Source organism: Gymnodraco acuticeps, unplaced genomic scaffold (assembly GCF_902827175.1).
Source record: "Gymnodraco acuticeps unplaced genomic scaffold, fGymAcu1.1, whole genome shotgun sequence".
Taxonomy (NCBI): domain Eukaryota; kingdom Metazoa; phylum Chordata; class Actinopteri; order Perciformes; family Bathydraconidae; genus Gymnodraco; species Gymnodraco acuticeps.
This window is the reverse complement of record NW_022990441.1, coordinates 247,743-268,255: the sequence shown is the minus strand read 5'-3', so window position 1 is coordinate 268,255 and position 20,513 is coordinate 247,743. Positions and strand designations below refer to the sequence as shown.

The 20,513-nt window shown below is 41.8% G+C and overlaps 1 protein-coding gene across 5 annotated transcripts in view; it reads right to left on the bottom strand.

Moving 5' to 3' along the window:
* LOC117552140 (cytoplasmic dynein 2 heavy chain 1) overlaps positions 1 to 20,513 on the bottom strand; it is a 150,713-nt gene that overhangs the window by 102,298 nt on the left and 27,902 nt on the right. For 3 of the 5 annotated variants that reach the window (XM_034225393.1, XM_034225397.1, XM_034225396.1), the window contains exons 40-60: positions 20,050 to 20,165; positions 17,663 to 17,862; positions 17,338 to 17,469; positions 16,960 to 17,092; positions 16,527 to 16,734; positions 16,309 to 16,438; positions 15,851 to 16,006; positions 15,335 to 15,594; positions 13,951 to 14,197; positions 13,642 to 13,793; positions 13,277 to 13,421; positions 12,278 to 12,380; positions 9,215 to 9,379; positions 7,854 to 7,978; positions 7,038 to 7,286; positions 5,633 to 5,741; positions 5,390 to 5,503; positions 4,841 to 4,983; positions 4,394 to 4,478; positions 3,802 to 3,965; positions 2,625 to 2,762 (exon numbers count right to left, since the gene is read on the bottom strand). In XM_034225393.1, the coding sequence (XP_034081284.1) occupies positions 2,625 to 2,762; positions 3,802 to 3,965; positions 4,394 to 4,478; positions 4,841 to 4,983; positions 5,390 to 5,503; positions 5,633 to 5,741; positions 7,038 to 7,286; positions 7,854 to 7,978; positions 9,215 to 9,379; positions 12,278 to 12,380; positions 13,277 to 13,421; positions 13,642 to 13,793; positions 13,951 to 14,197; positions 15,335 to 15,594; positions 15,851 to 16,006; positions 16,309 to 16,438; positions 16,527 to 16,734; positions 16,960 to 17,092; positions 17,338 to 17,469; positions 17,663 to 17,862; positions 20,050 to 20,165 (3,274 nt within the window). The remainder of the gene's footprint in view (positions 1 to 2,624; positions 2,763 to 3,801; positions 3,966 to 4,393; positions 4,479 to 4,840; positions 4,984 to 5,389; positions 5,504 to 5,632; positions 5,742 to 7,037; positions 7,287 to 7,853; positions 7,979 to 9,214; positions 9,380 to 12,277; positions 12,381 to 13,276; positions 13,422 to 13,641; positions 13,794 to 13,950; positions 14,198 to 15,334; positions 15,595 to 15,850; positions 16,007 to 16,308; positions 16,439 to 16,526; positions 16,735 to 16,959; positions 17,093 to 17,337; positions 17,470 to 17,662; positions 17,863 to 20,049; positions 20,166 to 20,513) is intronic. The other 2 variants (XM_034225394.1, XM_034225395.1) reach the window with 2 other exon arrangements.

The window sequence follows — 20,513 nt, the reverse complement described above, 5'->3', positions numbered from 1 at the left end:
AATATAATGTTTGGACGATACACGGACTAATATTATGCCGTGAAGACAACTAAAGCAGAAATTGATGATTCATTCCCTCCATCTAAACTTTCTCATTTATTATTCCACCCTTCTTTCTCCTTTCTCATGTCTATCATTTGACACACCCATGTTCTTCCCCTTTTCACCTTTTCATGCTGACCCAGGAGGTGTCGAAGGTTCCCATCATTCTCAGGACCCCCCTCCAGGATGTCTCTGATGACGTCAGGCGGCATGCGGATGGGAGCGGATTTCTGACAGAGCTTCAGGCTTGATGTTCCCAACTGCACGCTTTGCTTCATCTACCAAAGGCTAGACGGCAGCAATAAGGGGGGGGGGGATACAGAGGTTAAGAAGGGATGAGTACAGCTGGGATGGAGAGTAAATACCTGTTCGAGGGAAGTTGTATGTGTCAGGGTTCATACACTTTTTCAATGACTTCCAATGGTCTCCATGACCTTTACCTAATTTTCCATGACCAAAAAAATTACTCTTTCTCAGCAGTACCACTGAAAATGGTTTATTTTAACACGGAACAGGAAAATAAGGTCTGCATATGAAACATGTTGTGCCTATCTAAAACAAATCAAATAGTTGGCTTACTAGCTTCTACAGGCTAAAGCAACTAAAATCTCTCACCAGCAAAATACCCTCGTCCAGTTTAAATGCCATTTTACGTTTCATTACTATACAGATACCAGTATTTATTATCATTATAGTATTACTATTTCGGCGATTAGATAAAATATAAATTATATTTGATGCAACTTTAGTTACATTTCCATGACTTTTCGAAAAACTTTGGGAAAAATATTGTTTTCCATAACTTTTCCAGGGCCTGGAATTAGCATTTTGAATTTCCATGACTTTTCCAGGTTTCCAGAACCCTGATGTGTGTGTATTTCTAGTAACAGACGTATAATGACACTTACCTGTACTTCTTTCAGCTCATCATCTACTTTTTGCCTTCTCTTCTCTTCAATCTTGGCCACTTCATGAAGCCATCTTCCCTTTTATCTTTTCCCATTTCTGTCTTCTGGTCACTTGCATTCTGGATGGAAACAAAAAAATAAATTAATCGTGATGTTTATTACAGCTTCATATGTTTCTGAAACAGAAGAATCTTAAACACAGCCATACTGTCTTCGTCTTGCCTACTCTCTGAGAACACTTGACCTGGAGATTTGACAACTAAACCTCTCTGAACAACCTGTTAAAATGTAAATGAGACTCTTTTTCAATACTTCAATTCTGAGATGCGTCAGACATACAGCCCCAGTCCTCCTCCTCCTCCTAAAGATGAAGATTTGGTTTCAGATTGTTGAGGATGAAAAGAGGAACGTGGTTGAATCGCCTCTATATGATCCCAAGAATCCATATCCATCTTATCACATCGCACCCTCAGCCAAGCAAATCTCTTCATTGACTGTCTTCTCATCCTTCCAATTCTCCCTGTCAAGGTTCTTGATCCCTTCTTACGTGCCACATATGTCTCCTATTCGTTGATAGAATCTAATTTGTCTGCCTCCTCCCACTGCTTTCTACTCTTTCCCACAGCCTCTCATCACTATTCCATCAAGTTTGTTTCCCCCTAGTCATTGCTCTGTCTGAGTGTTTCTCCTTTGCCCCTCCCTGCTGTCACCATCTCTACAGGAGGCGTAGTTGCTACAGTCCAAAGGGACAGTCTATTCGGTTTAATTTCACTCTGCAAACTGACTCTGCTGACAGTTTCTTCCTTCGTTGTTTCCTCTCTCTTCCCTTTTCTCTCCATCTCACTCAAAAAAGCCAATTCCCCAACAAAGAGGAGACGAGGAGGGGATATCATATCTAATGAACAGGGTTCAGCTTCCCTTTCCCTCCATACATCTATCCTAACATCCATCCATCCACCTCACGACAGAGTCAGCAGGAGGACATGGAAAGTGTGGATATCAGGAGAGAAAACTCTCAAACTGATGCGCAAAAGCACACCAAACTAAATAAATAGCGTCTTCACAGCAGGGTAGACAGAGTGGTGGGAAATACATCAAAAGTTATTTGCATAATACAATGCAGATGAGGGGAGGACACGTGAAGAAGAGAGGCAAAGATAAGAGGAAGAGGAAAGGGGAAGAGAAGAAAATAGAGAGAAAGAAGGGAAGAGAAGCCAAATTGAGATTAGAGAAGATGTATAAATGAGAGAAGAGAAGAAAAGACTAGAAAAGACTAGAAAAGAGAAGAAAAGAGAAGAGTAGAAGTTTGGGCAGCAAGAAGGCCCGCAGTGAGAGTTCGGAGGAGGATAGATATAACTTGGAGGAGACACGAAACCCTGCTGGACCTCGGTCCTGTCTGCCACTGAGCGTCAAAGTTACACACACCACACCACACACACACACACACACACACCACACACACACCCACACACACACACACACACACACACACACACACACACACACACACACACACACACACCACACACACACACACACACACACACACACACACACACACACACACACACCACACACACCCCACACACACACACACACACCACAACACACCACACACACCAACCACACACACACACACACACACACTGTGCATATACACAAGCACACACACACCTGCATAGAAGTGGTAATTTCCTGCAGGGCAGAATCTGCCTCCTGTTGTTTAGTCTTCAGCAGTGCACTCTGCTCCGCCGCCCGCCTCTTCAACTCATCCACCAATGACTTAGCTTCGTTCAGCTTCGACACGCCCGCCTGGAGACACAAGTCGAAGAAAGTAAATATGACTTTGATGTTTGAGAAAAACAAACAACCGAGGAAATGTTATACCAAATTCAAAAGGCTCTTAATCCTAAACAGAAACTGCATTTCAGATTAGGAAAAGACATTAACCTAAAAAGCCTTTATTTTATATGTATCTTTTAAGGTTTTGCCCACATGATACATATCACAACTAGTTGTTTTTGAAAACTTCTACGAACCATATACACAAAAATATCTGTGTAATACAAATCATATTTTTACTTTTGTATTTTGACAGACACAAAAACTTATATTTGTCTTACGGTACGTCCACACAGCAGCTTTAAACAAATCTTCCAACGCTTCCAACGCTTCTCTGCCCATTGACTTTGAATGGGGATGACGTCACTTTGCCTCGCTTTTCGCCGAACTGCATTGTGGGGGAGCGAAGCGAAGATTTCCAGGATTTTCAGGATTCAAAGTTGAGCAATGTTCAACTTTTGAAGCTGAGCTGGAAGCGTCAGCCAATCAAATCCCGTTTATGCAAATCTGACAGTACAAGCGTCAGCCAATCAAACCGCGTGCAAGCAGGGAGAGCCAGACCGCAGTACATTTCCTCATATTCCAAACGAGAAATTACGGTAGCAAATCACCCGGTTCTTTACGACCAGACTATTTACCGGGATACAAACCGGAGGAACCAGGCATGGAGGGAGGTGCCAGAGACAGTGGGTGAAACTGGTAGGGTTTCGCCTGTTTGGGGAGTTTATATATTATATATTGCTCGCATAAAATCCCCGGGGTTTTTTGCTTTGTATGTCGGGGGCGGGAGATTCATGGGATTGGTTGTTGGTCGCGTTGCTCGCAAAAAATCCCCAAGCTTTCAGACACGCCCAGCTCCAAGATTTTCAAGATTTTTGAAAAGCTGCAGTGTGGACGTACCAACTAATGATGTTGTAAAAAAACAAACAATAAAACATTTGTTGTGAGTACTTTTTATCCGTCGTAGTTGTTGGTGCATATGGACATTGTACTGTATCTGATATTATACCTGCAGGTGCTGCTGTCTCGTTGTGAGCTGGCTCTGTTTCCGGCTAAATAATGCAGTGTAAACATGCAGGAAAGACATGTACTGGCTGGGTGTTGCACCATATTCTCTGCATGACTCATGGACCATCAGGAACAAACGGCACAGATCTCCCTGAGCAGACCCTGCTGAGTGGAGAATACAGAGGATGGTGAGCACAAACCGGTTTAAATTAAGAAGGCCATTTCACTTCTTTACAAGACATACAAAGCCAAAAACAGCTAAGAACAAAGGTCATTTTCCTACAGCTTTATCATGTGAAAAATAATAGAATAGTTGTTTTTCTTGTGGTTCACATACCTTTCTTGCATTGGTGGAAACATTTACCCTCATATTTTTAAAGTTATTTATACACTGATGGAAAAAGCCATTTTTAAATGACAGCACTAAAATTGTAATTGTGATAACTGGAAGATTGTTGGATTATATTACGTGTCTTGCAACTACATCCACAGCATTACAATTATTCTTAAGGAGATGACAAGGACGAACTATAAAAGTAACTTCAACATAATTAAAATGAACACAACTTTGCTCTGTGTACAAGCGCTCCCACCTGAGTTGTTCCCCTTTGTGGCCGTTTCCCTTCCATTCTCCTCTCCTCCTCCTCCTTCTGTCCTTGCTAGCAGCAGCTCAGGAATCTGACAAGATTAAGGTTTACACACCAGATGAAAAAGTTATATGAAAAGTGTTAATGCTTGTGTTAAAATCTTCTTTATTGAAGAAAAATGTATGATTTCAGTTAGCACAATTAGGCAAATGTACTTCTTAAGCCCTGTGTTGATAGGGTTAATATCAAATATGAAACCACTTGTTAATCATACAAGTATGCACAGGGCTACAGCAGAGTAAAAAATAGCTCAACAGATTTTAGCTCAAGGCTGCACAAGTCAAAAAAAGGTTTCAGGCATATGTATATCTCTCTACTTAACTGCTTTAAGCAGCAATTGTTTATTTAAAATCTGTCACTGTTGTTGTTGCTCCTTTCTCCTCTTCCTCCTACCTTCTTCATGCTGCTTTCAGACCATCCTTCCATCCACTGGACAGAACACTTGCGGTAGAAAGCTGGGTTGCTCTCACAGTTGATGGTGAAGTTAGAGTTGGAGCAGTCCATGATCAGAACAATGTGGAGGTTTTGCTTGATTCCTAGGAAGGGGTGGTACACAAACAGAAACGCCATGTAGGGTGATTGTTAGGAAATAAGAACGGTTTAGGAGTTAATCATAAAATGTAGTTTGAGACAAAGCAAATGAGCTGGAAACAGAGATAGTAGGGGCAATTTTTGTGTTGATGAGATGGTCCCGTTCAGCTTATACCTTCTCAGAGAGTTGCTCTATAGCGGGTACACTTTGACAATAATAGAGCTACTGATTGTATTCTTTAGCAGCAGCATCAACCTCAACGACACTGCACCATTTGTAGAGTGAAGACTCCACTGCACAGCAGGGAAGCAGAGGATATGTGAGCAGAGGACCAGAATACAACATCTACCACACAGATTGGAACAATATTTGATTTGTTACATTCAAAAAGAGAAATAAACTGGACCCACTGTGGGAAAAGTAGTTGTACAGTGGTCCGGTGAATCCATCCTGGGAAGCAGCATCTTTGAGAGAGGAAAGGAGAGGCTCCAGCTCTTCAGGGGTGTACAGACCGGGAACTTCACCTGAAGAATAATGCAAACAAATACATAAATATAATCCTGACCTTGAAGTTAATAAAGAAGAACCTTGCGGGCAAAAGTCAAATCTGTTCTCATAAAAATGGAAGGAAGGGAAACAAACACTTTACACACCTGATGACAACAGGCTGTTCACCATTTCTAAGAAAGCTGGGTGAACAAACTGATAATCCTCCAACAGTAGAACCACCTGTTGGCCCTCCAGACCTGCAAGCTGCATCACCTGCACATACATACAAAGACATTTTACGTTTCATATACATAGACACATCACAGGCACTCTGATACCAAAGTTCCTGCAGCACCATTTGTGCCAACAGAAAGCTATATAGACCCTCCAGAAAAACGCAATTCTGCGATCGCAGAATTTACCGCATAATCAGCAAAATGGATTTTTAAAAGGCCACATATTTATCAAAAGGCCGCATAATCCCCGCATTTTTCCACACAAAGTTGAGGGAAAAAAAGTTAACTCGTCTTGACGTGAAGTGATGATGATGATGATGACGCGACGTCATCAGCTCGCGCATCACAGAAGGTAAACAACACCGTAGAGTGAACGTGTGGAACTCACACGAGAGAGAAAACACCAAGATGAAAAAATCTAATCCATCTCATTTACCGACGAACATTTCTGCTAAAGACGGGGCAAAGCAGTACCCGATGTCTCGCACGAAAGTGGGGGGAAACTATTCTGCACCCCGTGCAACTGTGTTGGAGCATAAGAGAAAATCCACGGTGACGACCCACTTTGATTCATTCAAACATTCGAAAATGCTTTCTGCTGCTGCGGACAAGAAAGCCAAACAACTCACGTTCACCGAGGCATCGACCTCCAAAACCCTTTCGAGGGCTACAAGAAACGAGGGTGAGAAGCCTACAAGATTGAAGCTGGTCAGATAACGAACAAGTAAATGAAAACAGAATGAGGCAGAGAAGTGTGTGTGTGTGTGTGTGTGTGTGTGTGTGTGTGTGTGTGTGTGTGTGTGTGTGTGTGTGGTGTGTGTGTGTGTGTGTGTGTGTGTGTGTGTGTGTGTGTGTGTGTGTGTGTGTGTGTGTGTGTGTGTGGTGTGAGTAAGTGAGTGAGTGAGAGAGAGAGAGTGTGATTAAAATAGCCCAATTGCTTATACAATAAATAAACATTGAATGTGTTTAATTGAATAGTAAAGGGCTTTAACGTTAGTGGCAGGTTGTGTGTGAGAGAGAATAAATAAATAAGACCAATATTTATTTTTTCCGCATATTTCTGCATATTTCACAACTTCCCGCAATTTCACCGCATAAAATCACATAAAACCCCGCTTGTTTGATCGCATAATCAAGGATTTTTGCCCGCGTTTTTCTGGAGGGTCTAGCAATATAACAAACTACAGGAAAAGGGAAAACCCCCAAAGCATAATATGGCCTAAGGGAAATTAGAAAGCTCAGTACAAAAAACTCTAAGGGTTTTCGGCATACACTGGTTAGTTTGGCATAATGTGAACTAGTTGAGCCTATAAAAAAGGCAATCCACTCTTACCGTCTTGAGATCATTGCTGAAATTCTTGAGAGCATAACCACGGGAGATCTTGGGCGTGAACAGTGTGAATCCATGCATGTGTGACACCAGGCAGGTGGCTGTGTGCCGACCCACTCCACTCCTGCCCGCCAGAAGCAGAGAGCCCCCGGGTCGGCTCAGGACCCGGTCCACCCTGGATACGAAGTCACACACTTCCCAGAACAGAAGGAGATCCAGCTCCTTATTATCACGGCTGTACAGCACTACTCCCTAGGGGGAGGAGAGGAGGAGCACACGCAGGTGAGAGAGCTGCACCACAGACACTCAGAAGAAAGAACGAAACCCGACACAGGAACAGAGCCAGATTAATTAGGCGTAGAGATAAAATCAGAAGCTGAAAAAAGAACATCCTTCATTTACTAAGGTGAAGCTGCAAAACCACAGTGTTAAGATACATCATTATAAATGTAAGCAAAGTTATAATTATGCAGAATTGCATATTTTATTTGATATACCATTATTTTAAATATACCTGTATTCACCGCTTGTCTAAAACACTACGTTTTAGCGCCTGTCTCTTTAAACCCCCGCTGAATAAGCTCAATATACTGTGATTGATCTGGCAGTACAAATGTGGTGAACCTTTGCAAGAAAGTTCACAAGATGTGAGTTGAGATGGGAGGCAGTATACTATAATGAATCTGTATGTGAAGGGGAGCCAAATTACAATGGCTTGTTAATACCCTGTTTTCTGCCCAAGGTTGCCAACAAAAAACGATTGTGTTTTGTTATTTTACTGTTTGTGGGTTGTTAGGCACAGCACTGCAGACAATGTACCTTTTGTATAACTTGCTTGAGGTCAGCAGAATCCAGGCGCCCCAGTTGTTTACCATGAGGAGGGAGAGACTGGCCTGGAGCCATCACAGCCCCTTCAGAGGCTCCCCATGTCACATAGAAACCATCTGCACCCGGGGAAAATATTACAGATGGTTAGCAACACACAGCGGATACAGAGGTGAGAGAAAATATGGGGAAAATGTGCACTGTAAAGGAAACTACTGTCACAAAAATGAACCAATACCAGTCAAAAACATCTGAACATGAAATAAATGTGTGTCTGAATGTTCAACATGGGCATTCCGCATTTTTGATTAGGTTTCAAATCTCACAGCTTACACACCAGATGTTTTAGAGAAGCGGACAGGTGTTTGCTTTGCAGGTGGACTGCACTTCTGGCCATCATTTGGAAAAGACATTTCTTGCAGTTTAGGTACCAGCCTTTAGCTGATGCTTTCTCACAGGTTGGATTTTTATGCGGATGGCTTATGTTTAAAGACGTGTGAGCAGATGACAGGGACGTTTGGGAAAGTACTGGTACTGCTCTGTCTCTGCAATCAGTGCCAGGTGCTACAGAGGGATATTGCAGTTTCATGTCTTTTATTTATTGAGCATCAGGGACATGTTCTTAAAAATGTTGCCTCTCTGAGCTGAGCCAGCTTTCTTAACATGGTTGTATTATACTGGCTTCCATTCTTTTTTTGAATGACTAAAACGGGCAATGGCTTCCTCTTGCCAGGATTCACCAAGTATTTCTAGTGCTGCTGTGCAGATCATTACGAAGCATAGTATGTATTGGTATTATTATATTCATTAATATGCAAGGAGGGCAGAATCTGCATTTATCTGCAGTCCACTTAGAGTTCTGAGAGGAGCTTCTGCACAGGGAGGACAACACTAGAAAAAGACTTGGATGGCTCTTTATTGGTTGATTCTGGAGTATGAGTTTGTTATTGTTTATGACACACAAGGAGTTGGCACGCAAGTGAAGCGTTGGAGTCTTGCCAGTTGCCTGTGTCTTGCAGCTGCTATAACCAAGGAATCAAATTGGTATGACTTGTAGTGACACTTTGTTCTTTATCAGTGAGTAAATAAGGAATATGTGCTAAGCCGTAAGCACTTGAAAACATTTGATCATGTCATGCCTGAACAGATCATTAGCTGAGGAGGCACTGCCATTAATGCAGAGCTGTCAAAGAACAAAGCCAGTCAAATGTTGCTTTCATTCTTGCATGAATGTTGGCAAGAATTGCATCAAGCACTCAATCTCAAATAGATGTTTTCCTGCTTTAATTTGATGTTGTTTTGTATATGTGTGATTTCAATGAAAGTGTATGTCGGTGAGATGAGAGGTCTCATACCGGTCATATTGTCGAGAGCGTCAGAGCCCCAGTCTCCCCGTACGATGGATGAGAGGATGTTATCAAAGGTGTGAAGGTCTTTAGAGGAAACTAGCCGGTCTCTGAACAGCCTCCTGGCCTCATATGCTACCACCTCTAACACGCTGTCTGTCACATTGGATTGAGCTAAAGAGGAATAGATGTCACAGGCACACACATACTTGAATTAATAACTGACAAAACATTTATTTTTACATAAAACATTTTCTCACCAAAACCTTAAAGGGGACCTATCATGCAAAATGCACTTTTTTATGTCTTTTATACATAAATATGTGTCCCCGGTGTGTCAGGAAACTCACGCAGCATCAGAAAATGAAACCCTCTCTTTTTTCCTCCGTACCCAAATCTCTAAAAACGGGGCTGCAACGGAGCTGATCCAGATTTGCGTCCGATATGATGTAATATTGGAAAAGTAGGCTGGCTTTACACCCACGGCCCTATCAGAGACAATGCCCGACTGTTTTGGACGTAATATGGTCGGCGCATGTTTACATTAGCATCGCTAACACTCAGAGCTAACCTGTACTGGAGAGCATGTGTGTGAAGAAGCAGGAAATAAAAAGGAACTCACCTTGTGGTATAACCGGCAAGAGAGAAAGCCTTTGAGCTCCAAACTGTTTCAGAGATAATCCTTGATAATCCATGATATGGCGTTTCATCACGGCAGTATTTAGTTTAGACAGTAGATGCCGGGTCCCGCATGAGCTCAGCCCCCTCCTTTTTTATTTGTTATCAATTGATTTGATTTTTAAAAAAAAGCTTTATACCCCAAATCAGTACTTTTGAAACAGGAAGTGAAATAGAGGGATATGAGGCATGGCTAGAATGGGTGATATTGAGCAAAACACTTCATAGACATGTTTTTTATATTTTTGTATATATCTGAGACCTATGCTATTGCCTAAAAATAGCATGATAGGTGACCTTTAATACAAAAGCAAGAGACTTTCTAAGAAACGTACAGATGTATCTGGAGAGGTAAATTAACTTCTGTTTCTCACTTTCCCCATTGTTAGGGAATAATTTGCTTAGGTATTCAACCTTTGACACAGTTCATAGTTTTCTCCTTTCACTGTCTCTTTTCCCATGGAATAGGTTTAAGGCCTTGGGTATTGCTGCTATCTCTCTTAAGGAGGGGCAGCTTGGGCGCATTGTTGTTGCCAGCTTATGACCGAGCACAAGCCGGCATGAGATAGTTTATTGTTCAGGGACAACGTTAGGTTCCCTGGCGCACATTCTTTTATATGGACGACAGCTCTAGTTAGATTCAGGGTCCATATTTGTTTAGTCTCGCTGATGAGGAATGCTGATTATTACACTCCGAACTAGTTAAAACCTCAAATTACAGAAAAGTTCTTCAGAATTGGTTTGGCAACCGCTGTGACACCTCGTGGCACAGCGCATGTCTTGTGAATTCTCCAGCCGAAGCTCCAAATAAACCATCAGTGTTTGCCATCAAAGTTCCTGCTCTCCTCTTGTCTCTCTGAGTCCTGTCTCCATTGCTTCAGAAGTTTCCATCACACCCATAATACATAAGATTACTATTTTGGTGTGTGTCCATATCTGTCACAGTTGTTTACATTTCAAAAAGGGCAGATACAGACACAAGCGCACTGTTTACACTGTGACTCAGGACTCAACATGAGTAAAACGGCTGTTTTGGGTGAAATCAGGCATGACAAACGCACCTCCCAGGGATTTAATAAATGTACTACACTCCCCAGCGTAGTGCTGCTGCGCTGTAGCTAAAAAAAGGGGAGTGCTACAGGGACAGGCCAAAATGGTGGTCTCATAGGCCACTGGCTTCAACAGTGTCTGTCACATTATATTGAAAGAGTTGAAGAAGAGAACCAGCAGAGACACAGTGACACTCCTGGGTTACCCTGGCTTATTAAATGTTAAAGACCACAAAGTAAAACAAAAATAAACACTTAAAGTTCCAAGTAGCCATACTTAAAATGTTCTATGCTTATAATGTCCTTGCCAAAGGACGAGTGAAACAGAACTTAAAAAGATAACAAAGTCGGATCCATTCTGGATTTAAAAAAAAAGTTTTGCTTCAAAATATTTATTTAATTAAACACATAACATAAAAAATGATGACCATGAGTGACTCAACTAATTAAATGCTATTTTGTTTACAACTTATGTTAATGCAAAAAAAATTCTATATTTTCTTTGAAGTTTTGTATTATTATTGTTTTGTGTTACTTATGGGCTTACATTTTTCTGATAATGATATATCTGTGATTAGCTTTAATCAGCTGATTAAATCTGCCTTTAATGTATCTGGCATCATACATTACCTCATTATAATGTGTGTGGGGAAACACGATAAACAAAGGAAATGCCAACAAACAATGCCATGAGAGTTGTCAGTGATGTGTTGTTGATACATCCATTGTGATCAAATGCACACTCACATTTACCACATACATCAACACAGTCATAGAAGTGAGGGTTTTTTTACATACCAAAAAGAAGGTAAGCAGCGAGAGGGGACAAGAGAGAGGAAAAAGCAAGAGTACGTTAGAAAATGATGAGCATAGGAAACGACAAGTTTGTCCGCTGACGTGTTTAATTAAAATAAATGATTGGACTCACTATCACAGCAGGAACACATTGCAGAAGGAGAGAACGAGTGACAGAGGGAGAGATGAAAGGACAGCAAAGGGAGAGGTTGATAAAAGAGGGGGAGAGAGAAGAGTGACAGAGAGGAAGTGAGCAAACAGAGGAGAGATCAAGTGAAGGAAAAGGTGAGAGTTGGAGACAGTAGTTCTAATAGAAAACTGACAACAGACTGAGCCATATGGTGTTGTCCTTTTGATCTGGCAGTTGTGATGCTGTATGTTCCTCAGTGCCAACAAAATGAATCTATGTGAGGACTGGTCGCACAACATGAGCCCGGGACACCATTCAGGTTCCTATTTGTTTCCTAAGTGAGACCTGGTAATGTCATCAATCTTATTCCCGACAGTAAAAGTGCTTACAAATGAATGTGGTGCGTGTGTGTTTGGTTACCTGCAGTGAGGTCATATCGCAGCAGGCTGAGGACCCACTCTGTGAGGATACAGGGGGTAAACAGGTAGTGGCTGTGGTCATCTACTGTAAACTTGGCTTTCACCTGAAAGTAAGATACACAGGGAAATGAATGATCCAAAATAAGTTCCATGTGTGTCCGCCTCATCAGCATTAACAGCATCAAACATGACTTATCTTACCTCTAAAAGCTCAATCTGTGCCATCCACAGTTTATATTTGGAATAAGCCATATGGGGCTTCATTCACAGATAGGCTAGTGTGTGTCTTACATAAAAGACAGAACTCTCCTGCAGAACTCCACTTTTCAAAACACATGACATGGGTTAATTAAGGTTGTTAAATAAAAAGTATTTGTAATCCAGTAGTATATTGTAATTCTGTTGAATCCTCCTTCTCACCAAACCATTATATTGAGTTCCCTTAGCAAGAGAACCCTCAGAGAAAACAAACAAAAGCATCCAATTATAACTTGAAATATCACATAATTAATTGTGTGACATTTGAGAGTCTAATTAAGTGTGCTACAGAGTAATTTCATGAAGTTCAAAAAAGGAACCTGATATGCTAATCAATCAATCAATCAATCAATGTTTATTTATATAGCCCAATATCACAAATGTTACATTTGTCTCAGTGGACTTTACAGTTTGTACAAAATATCAGTATGACAATACGACACCCTCTGTCCTTAGACCCTCACATCGTACAAGGAAAAACTTCCGGAGAAAACCCACAGTTTAAAGGGAAAAATGGGAGAAACCTCAGGGAGAGCAACAGAGGAGGGATCCCTCTCCCAGGACGGAGAGACGTGCAATAGATGCCGTGTGTAAATTGAAAAGATAATACATTTGCAACATAGGTAGTCCAAATGTTTGGAAATGCATGTGTGTAATAATTATGCTTTCAACATCTCAGGCGAGACCATGTAGCTGCAAACACAAATGTGAGCACCAAGGAACAACCTGTCCATGTAAATACCTGTTCATAGAGCTGCACCAGAGACCCAGCCAGCTGGTGTGTTTTCCCGGTGCTGGCCCACGATGCCTGGCTGCCCAGGCTGTGCTGGAGAACTGGCTGCAGGTACGCAGAGTAGATAGTCTGCAGCTGCTCCCTGTCTGGATAGCTAAAGGCAGAGGCAAAGAGGCAGAGAAACAGATGGATGTAAGAAATTAAAAGTGAGGGGATTGGGGTAAGCGGGAAACCAACAGTGAATAGATTGAGGTAACATGCTGATGTTACAAAGTGTCCAAAATTGTTGAGTGCCTGCAGTCAAAAACATGTATATTGCAGGCAGTTCTGCAAAATACAAAGAAATGCTTCGATTACTTTTTAGTTCCACTTACTCTATAGTGCCAATGCGAACTATAGATGAGAAGCGGGAGGTGAGGGAGTGGCTGCCTACAGCTCCCCCTGTTGACATGGAGGCCACCACCTGGATGTTCTCAAGACTAACCCACTCCAGATTCTCATCATAGAATCCTTTATATGTCAAAACCTGGAGGAAAGACAACGAGACAAAGAGAAGATATAGACGAGGAAAGTTGAACAAATAAAACAGTTAAGATAAAGTAATGCTTTTTTTAACCATATCAAGTATTCTCTGACTTGTTGTCTTGTCTATTAGTATTTTGTTTTTAATGTGTGGTCTCTACCTGCTGCAGGAAGGCAGTGAGGTTGCTGGTCCCCCATTTGTCAGGTTTGGGTAGGTTGATGTCTTTTAGGTAGAGCACGAGGTTTTCACAGTCTTTTGGTCTAAAGACTCGGCCCGTGTTCGAGCTGAGCAACATGCAGGTCTGACCGAGCTTCTGCAGCACATGGCGGGATGACGTCTGGGCGCTGCAGTGAACCACCGCCACCTGGGTGGAGCGCAGCCGAGAGAAGGCGTGGCGCAGCAGCATGCTGGACAGGAAACAACATCAAAGGTTTAATCAAATAAAAAACAGGCACTTAGAAGGTGTAGGCCAGACAGGGTCTGACTTTTGTGACATCACTCATATGTTTACAATGGTGTAATCTCTACAGAAGATGATGATAGGGAGATATGAGTCACAGTGCTGTACTTATCAAGAGAGCCACTTGGAATCTAATCCAACAATGTTTGTCAGAGCAGACCCAAAGGCATAGAGAGACATTTGATGAGGGTGCAGACAGAACGATAAAATAATTGGAAAGCTAAATATTGTATGTGTGTGTGTGTGTGTAATTAATTAGATGTTCTTTGATCAAAATAATACGCCGACAAACCCAGTGCCTCATTGGCACAATGACCTTTCAGAAGAAGTGAGGCGAGGAGAGAGACCAAGAAAAGGAGACTTTGGGTGAGACTCAACTGGAGTGTAAAAGGCAAACTGAGTGACCCTTGTTCTTCAAAGCCCTTGGGAGTGAGGCAATTACATTTGAGACAACCGCTCTCTGAGAACATATACACACACACACACACACACACACACACACACACACACACACACACACACACACACACACACACACACACACACACACACACACACACACACACACACACACACACACACACACACACACACACACACACACACACACACACACAGATCCAAGTCTTATCCTGACATGTGAGTGCCTTTTACACAAAAGGTCAAACCTAAAAAAAAAGGATTTGATTTCAGTGTTGATTGTTTGCTTGTATTATTCTTACTTTCTATATAATGCACACTGTGAACTTATGAATCCTTTTTAAAGCAGACCAACATGAGGTTTGCAAAGAAGAGTGTCTATTTAAACTGTTAACATGGACTTCCACTTTATAAATAATATGCAACAACCATGGATGTGTTGTTAATGTGTGAATGTTGGATGAGTTACTCAGCAATCACAATGCTGTGTGAGTTTAATACATTTTCAAATAGTCATTTCCGTTTTGATCCACATGGTGGGATTAAATGCAATGTTGTTTTTATACCATGTGTCTCAATATACATAATATTGCCAGTATGTGTGCAAATGCCTGCTCAGTTTATGATGCATGTATGTAAATGTGTGTGCTCTGAGTGTAGTTACCCCTTTCCACAGCCCTCCGGCCCCACCACCATAAAGGGCTGCCTGTGCTGAGCGGTGAGCCACGGGGAGAAGCAGTGCAGACCCCTCTGCATGTCTGGGGTCTCAATAACAGGCAGTGTGTGTGAATGAGAGAGCTGTTCCAGCGAGAGACCGTCGGGACGATGAAATGTATAAGCAGCTAGATGTCCGCTGTCTGAGTCATAGTAGGTATCCAAAGGTTTTTTGGTGTCTGGTGGGCTTTCCCTGGCCCAGCTCAGCAACTATAGAAGTACAAAGAAACAAGGGCAACAATTAAGAGCAGGGCTGATAGCTTGTTTGAGCAGTGGCATAAGAGAAGATTCCACCAGGTGCATATCCTGTATTTATATTTGAATAATGACTCATCACTTTAGTTGTATGTAAGTTATAGCTCAGAAACAAGCTTTTAAGTTTGAGACATTATAACATTTCAATACTCAAAGTAAACTGTTCTTATAGTCACATTCAGCCCATACAAAAACACACAGGGGTCCTCACCTCTTTGGCCAGCTCCTGTCTTGTTTTGAAGTTCAGGTTTCCTCCCAAACCCCTGAGAAGACCAACGATAAACTGACCTCTCTCGGACACAGCATTAAGGTGTGACAGGCCATTGAACACTGTACCCACCAGACTAGTCTCCACCACAAAGTCATTCTAAAGGAGAGTAGAGAAGGACAAACACAAGTTGGTTTCAAATTCAACAAAAAAAACTAAATAGGGTAAAATATTTAGTTTAGTTTATGATTAATAAAGTCTGCTGATTTTTGTGAATTCATCTCACTCATGACACACAATGTTCTTAGAATGAACAATGGTCAGTATACATGGAGGCCTATCTTTTAGGGCCACAAAAATGTCCACTTTTGATTTACACATAAAACATTGCTACACAGCAAAACTGTGTCAGCATTGTTTGTTTGAGTCAGTGTTAAGATGCAGTACAGAGTAAATGTTACCTGTTTGAGGACCCAGTCCAGGGCCCGTTGGAAGTAGTCTCCCAGCCAGTTTTCTAGATTACTGCGACAATCCTCTGGCTGTCCCTTCAACCACGACTTCACCAAGGCCCCTACATCAATGTCCTCATCACTGGAGTAGAGAAAAGTGGATATCAAAAACAACATGGAGAAGAGCTAGATGGCAAACCTGGAATTTGTAGATGCACAGTCCAACCAACCTGAGAAAGATCATTCCCATGCGGGAGATGGTGGCTGGTGAGGCAGAGCTAAGGTCGTGAGTCTCAAACAGGAAGTTAACATTGGGTCCAAACTGGATGCGTTCTCCACTAGGCATGGTCAGCAGCCGATTATCATCAAGCACAGAGTTGAGACTCTCAATCCACTCTGGGTCGATGTCGCCGTCGCACACAATCCATGAGCTCACCCCTAGAAAACACAAAAGCACATATCTCTAACTCTAGATACATACAGTACATGAATCTCAGTACAGACAGTGAAGAGTACACACCTAAATGTTTACCTTATGCAGTCCTTGTAGAGTTTACTGGTTCACCCTGACTTTTTCATTTAATATAGTTGCAGTTATCTAAAGTCTGGGTTAGCAAAACAGATGATAAGTAACCTATTAGCGCTAATGGAGCGATGCCTTACCCTGTGCTTCTCTGACAACACTCCTGGCACTGTGTGTGAGGACGCCATCAGCCCATTCTCTGGTGTCCATGTCTATATGACCCAGCAGCTGTTGTCTGGGCATAGCTTTAGGATTCATTGTGTACTGCTTCACCTACAAAAACACAGCATAAAAGCATTAAAGATGGCACACAAGATAGGGACAATACTGACCTATAAACTCTTGAATAAATGCTTTAAATAATCGTTTATATGAAAAATAATAATGGATATTGTGTTAGTCTTACTAAATGTACATTTATAGCATTTTGAATACTATTTTTGTTACAATTGTCATTTTAAATGTACATCATGTATCAGTGAATGAACAACAGTGTAGGCGGTTTCCCTGTTACTCACCACTTTGCCTGTCTTGCTGAGAGCGGCCCTGAGCATCCTCCAGAGCGTAGACTTCCCCGCTCCACTTGGCCCAACGATGACTACACCCATGCGTTGTCTCAGCTGTTCATTCAGCTCCAATGCCTTCTTCAGCTACACAGAGATGGAAAAACAGTCAGCAATTCCTCTAGGGTTTTCCATCATCCTTCTAACAAACTATTCAACTGTCTCAAGTGAATACTTTTTGGGAGGAAAAAAAGTGTTTCCCAAAAACTGGTCAGAGTTCATGAAAATCAGGTGTATAATTGGCTAGTGCTTGGATGTCTTCTCACACACACACACACACCTGGCCGGGAATAAGTTCGAGCCGTGCCTCCTTGTAGACTTGGTCCAGTGCTTGCATTAGACTCTGGTCCTCCACATCGGTGAAATTAACCCCCGAGAAGACATCTCTGACCAGAGCATCAAACCGGGAGCTATCCGAAAACGTCAGCTTGGACATGGTGTTCAGTCTCAATGCCTGCACCACCAGACCGCTCTCCTGAACTGCAAGTACATGAAAAATATGTTTATACCATTCCAATGTGAAATATGAGAGTCATGACAAAATACTAAAATAATAATATATTAAATAGTTTTATACTGATGCACAAATAGAGGCAATGCTTGATAAAGAACCACAAAAGCAAAAGGTTAAATGATAATGAGTCATTATTCTTTTGCTCTCTCACCCAGTTATAAAATTGCTCATTACCAAAGCCTGTCATGATTGAAGAGTTTGTCGATACTTTTGTTCTCTGCTCCAAAGTTGCTGGCCTTTTATCCGTAGCAGAGAGAAACACTTGGCCAAGCTACACACACAGACGAACACAGGAAAACCTCGGGGACTCGTCCAACAGACATCCAACAGAAAGTGCATGTACTGTGTGTGTGTGTGTGTGTGTGTGTGTGTGTGTGTGTGTGTGTGTGTGTGTGTGTGTGTGTGTGTGTGTGTGTGTGTGTGTGTGTGTGTGTGTGTGTGTGTGTGTTGGAGAGATAAAGGGCTTCTGATGAGACAGAAGGATTTAAAAGAGAGAGGGGGGGGGGATAGGTTGAAGAAAAAGGCAGAGGCTGGGGCGGAGTGGCGCAGTGGGCTGTGCGTTGATCATCAGATCAAGAGGGCGTTGGGGAACATCAGTTCGAAACCCGCCGCCGCTGCGTCTGTAAAGCCGTTGTGTCCTTGGGCAAGACACTTCACCTGAATTTGCTCCTGTGGGTACTGTCCACAGTACATGACCGTTACATGTGTAATGTGTATTTGTAAAGCGCTTTGAGCTCTGGAAAAGAGAGCTAAGAGGTCAGAAGGAGGCGGAAGGAGGTGGAGAAAGAGAGCCTGAAGAGGTAAACAACAGAACTCTGGCAAAGTGTTTGGAAAGGAGAGAAAGGAGAAGGACAAAAGGACAGGCAAGTGAAAAGCCCAAGGGAATAAACGTTTTAAAGGGGGGGGGGGGGCATTTGGATTAAATGTCAGTTAATGGCGTGCCTGAATTAGAGGATTTAGAAGACAAGGACAGCGGCAGGTGTACTGTGCTGGGCCATAAATCCTATCCGTGTTGAAATACACTCTCCATCTGAAACTGACTTTAAGAGATATCCACAAATGAAGACACAGATTATAAAAACATGTTGTATTGTAAGGCGGTAAAGGACAGGTTAAGAGTCTCAAAACAGATGAATTTTCACTACCTCATCCTTAAATCCTTTTCATCAGGTTACTAGCTTTCGATCACTCAGGTCAAGCTTTCTACGAGTGCACTTCTCAGGGGACACATTATCGAGACACTTTCATCCAATATACAAAAGCACATTTTTGAAATTTGGTTAAATGGTATTGGAACACTTTACTTTAACTAATACAGTGTAGGGACATTACAGGCAATGTCAACATATCACAGTACAATCAGTTTGGCTGTTCTGTTATATAATAAATATGTGAATATGAGAATCATCACGTAAGAGATAATGTTTGTTCTTTTCCACATAATGACCGCCTCGCTGCACATTATCCCGCTTATTACATGGTCACATTCTCAACAAAGTAACGACATGACTCCCAATATTAATTGAAATGCTTTTATAGATTTAGAAAATGTTTTTATTTATTTTATATTCAACTAAGCCATGTAATAAATGTAGATATTAAACGTTGATATGTTAATACACTTTGGCTGTCTGCTACAAATAATATAACATGACAGTCTAAAAAGTCTATTTTGGTTTTGTGGTACATTAATTCCTGAGAAGGCTGTCACTACCCAATTGAATCAGGACGGAAACATAACTTTAATGCCATAAATCATTTACAAAATGTAACTTGGCACAATGCTCTGACAAAGTCAAACAACACAAAATGTTTTGATGGAAAAATGAAGACACTGTATCTTTGGTGGAAGTAAGCTTTTTCTTATGTAGTGGCAGAATCTCTCAATTAAAGCATGAATGGATAAGAGATCAATTAGTTCTTCATTTGTCTGGAATGAGAGCCTGCCCATTTCAGCCCTTGATGGCACATTATTGAAGATCATTCCTTATATTTCACTCAATAAATCCTGTTACTGCAAAGAAAGTGAGTCGAGGTCATGGCCAAAAAAGGCACTCTCTTTTTCCTTACTTTGCTGTCACTCTCCACTATTGGAAAAGCCTCACAGAAATATTGTAGCTCAAAATAAAAAATTAGCCAGAGGGGGGTCTTACTCTTGTCCTTATCCTGACTCCTCCTCTGCTGCTGCAGGAGACTGCCACAGGCCTTCAGCACCGTCTTCAGAGCACGGAGACCCCAGTCGTAGTGCTGCTGGGGAGTCAACAGCTCCCTGGACACACACACAAAGGCACATTTTCACACATAATCACACACTCTGAATTGTTTGTAGCGCTAAGGGCTTGAATGTAGGATCATATCTGAGTGGCCAAGGGGTCATTTCAAATCAATTCAACAGCATCATTTGGTTTCACAAACAAAATATATTTTGGAGCTTTAGGCAGATTTATTCATGTTAACCCCTCCTGAAAAATGGGACATTGGTTCGAACTATTTTTGGGCCCAAATGTTTTACCTCTCACTGCAAGGTATTATCCTACTACAGAAAGTTGGGGTGAAACATGCCAACATCATTCTCCATAATGTATACATCTGCTTCCCCATGAGATCCCTTGTGGTG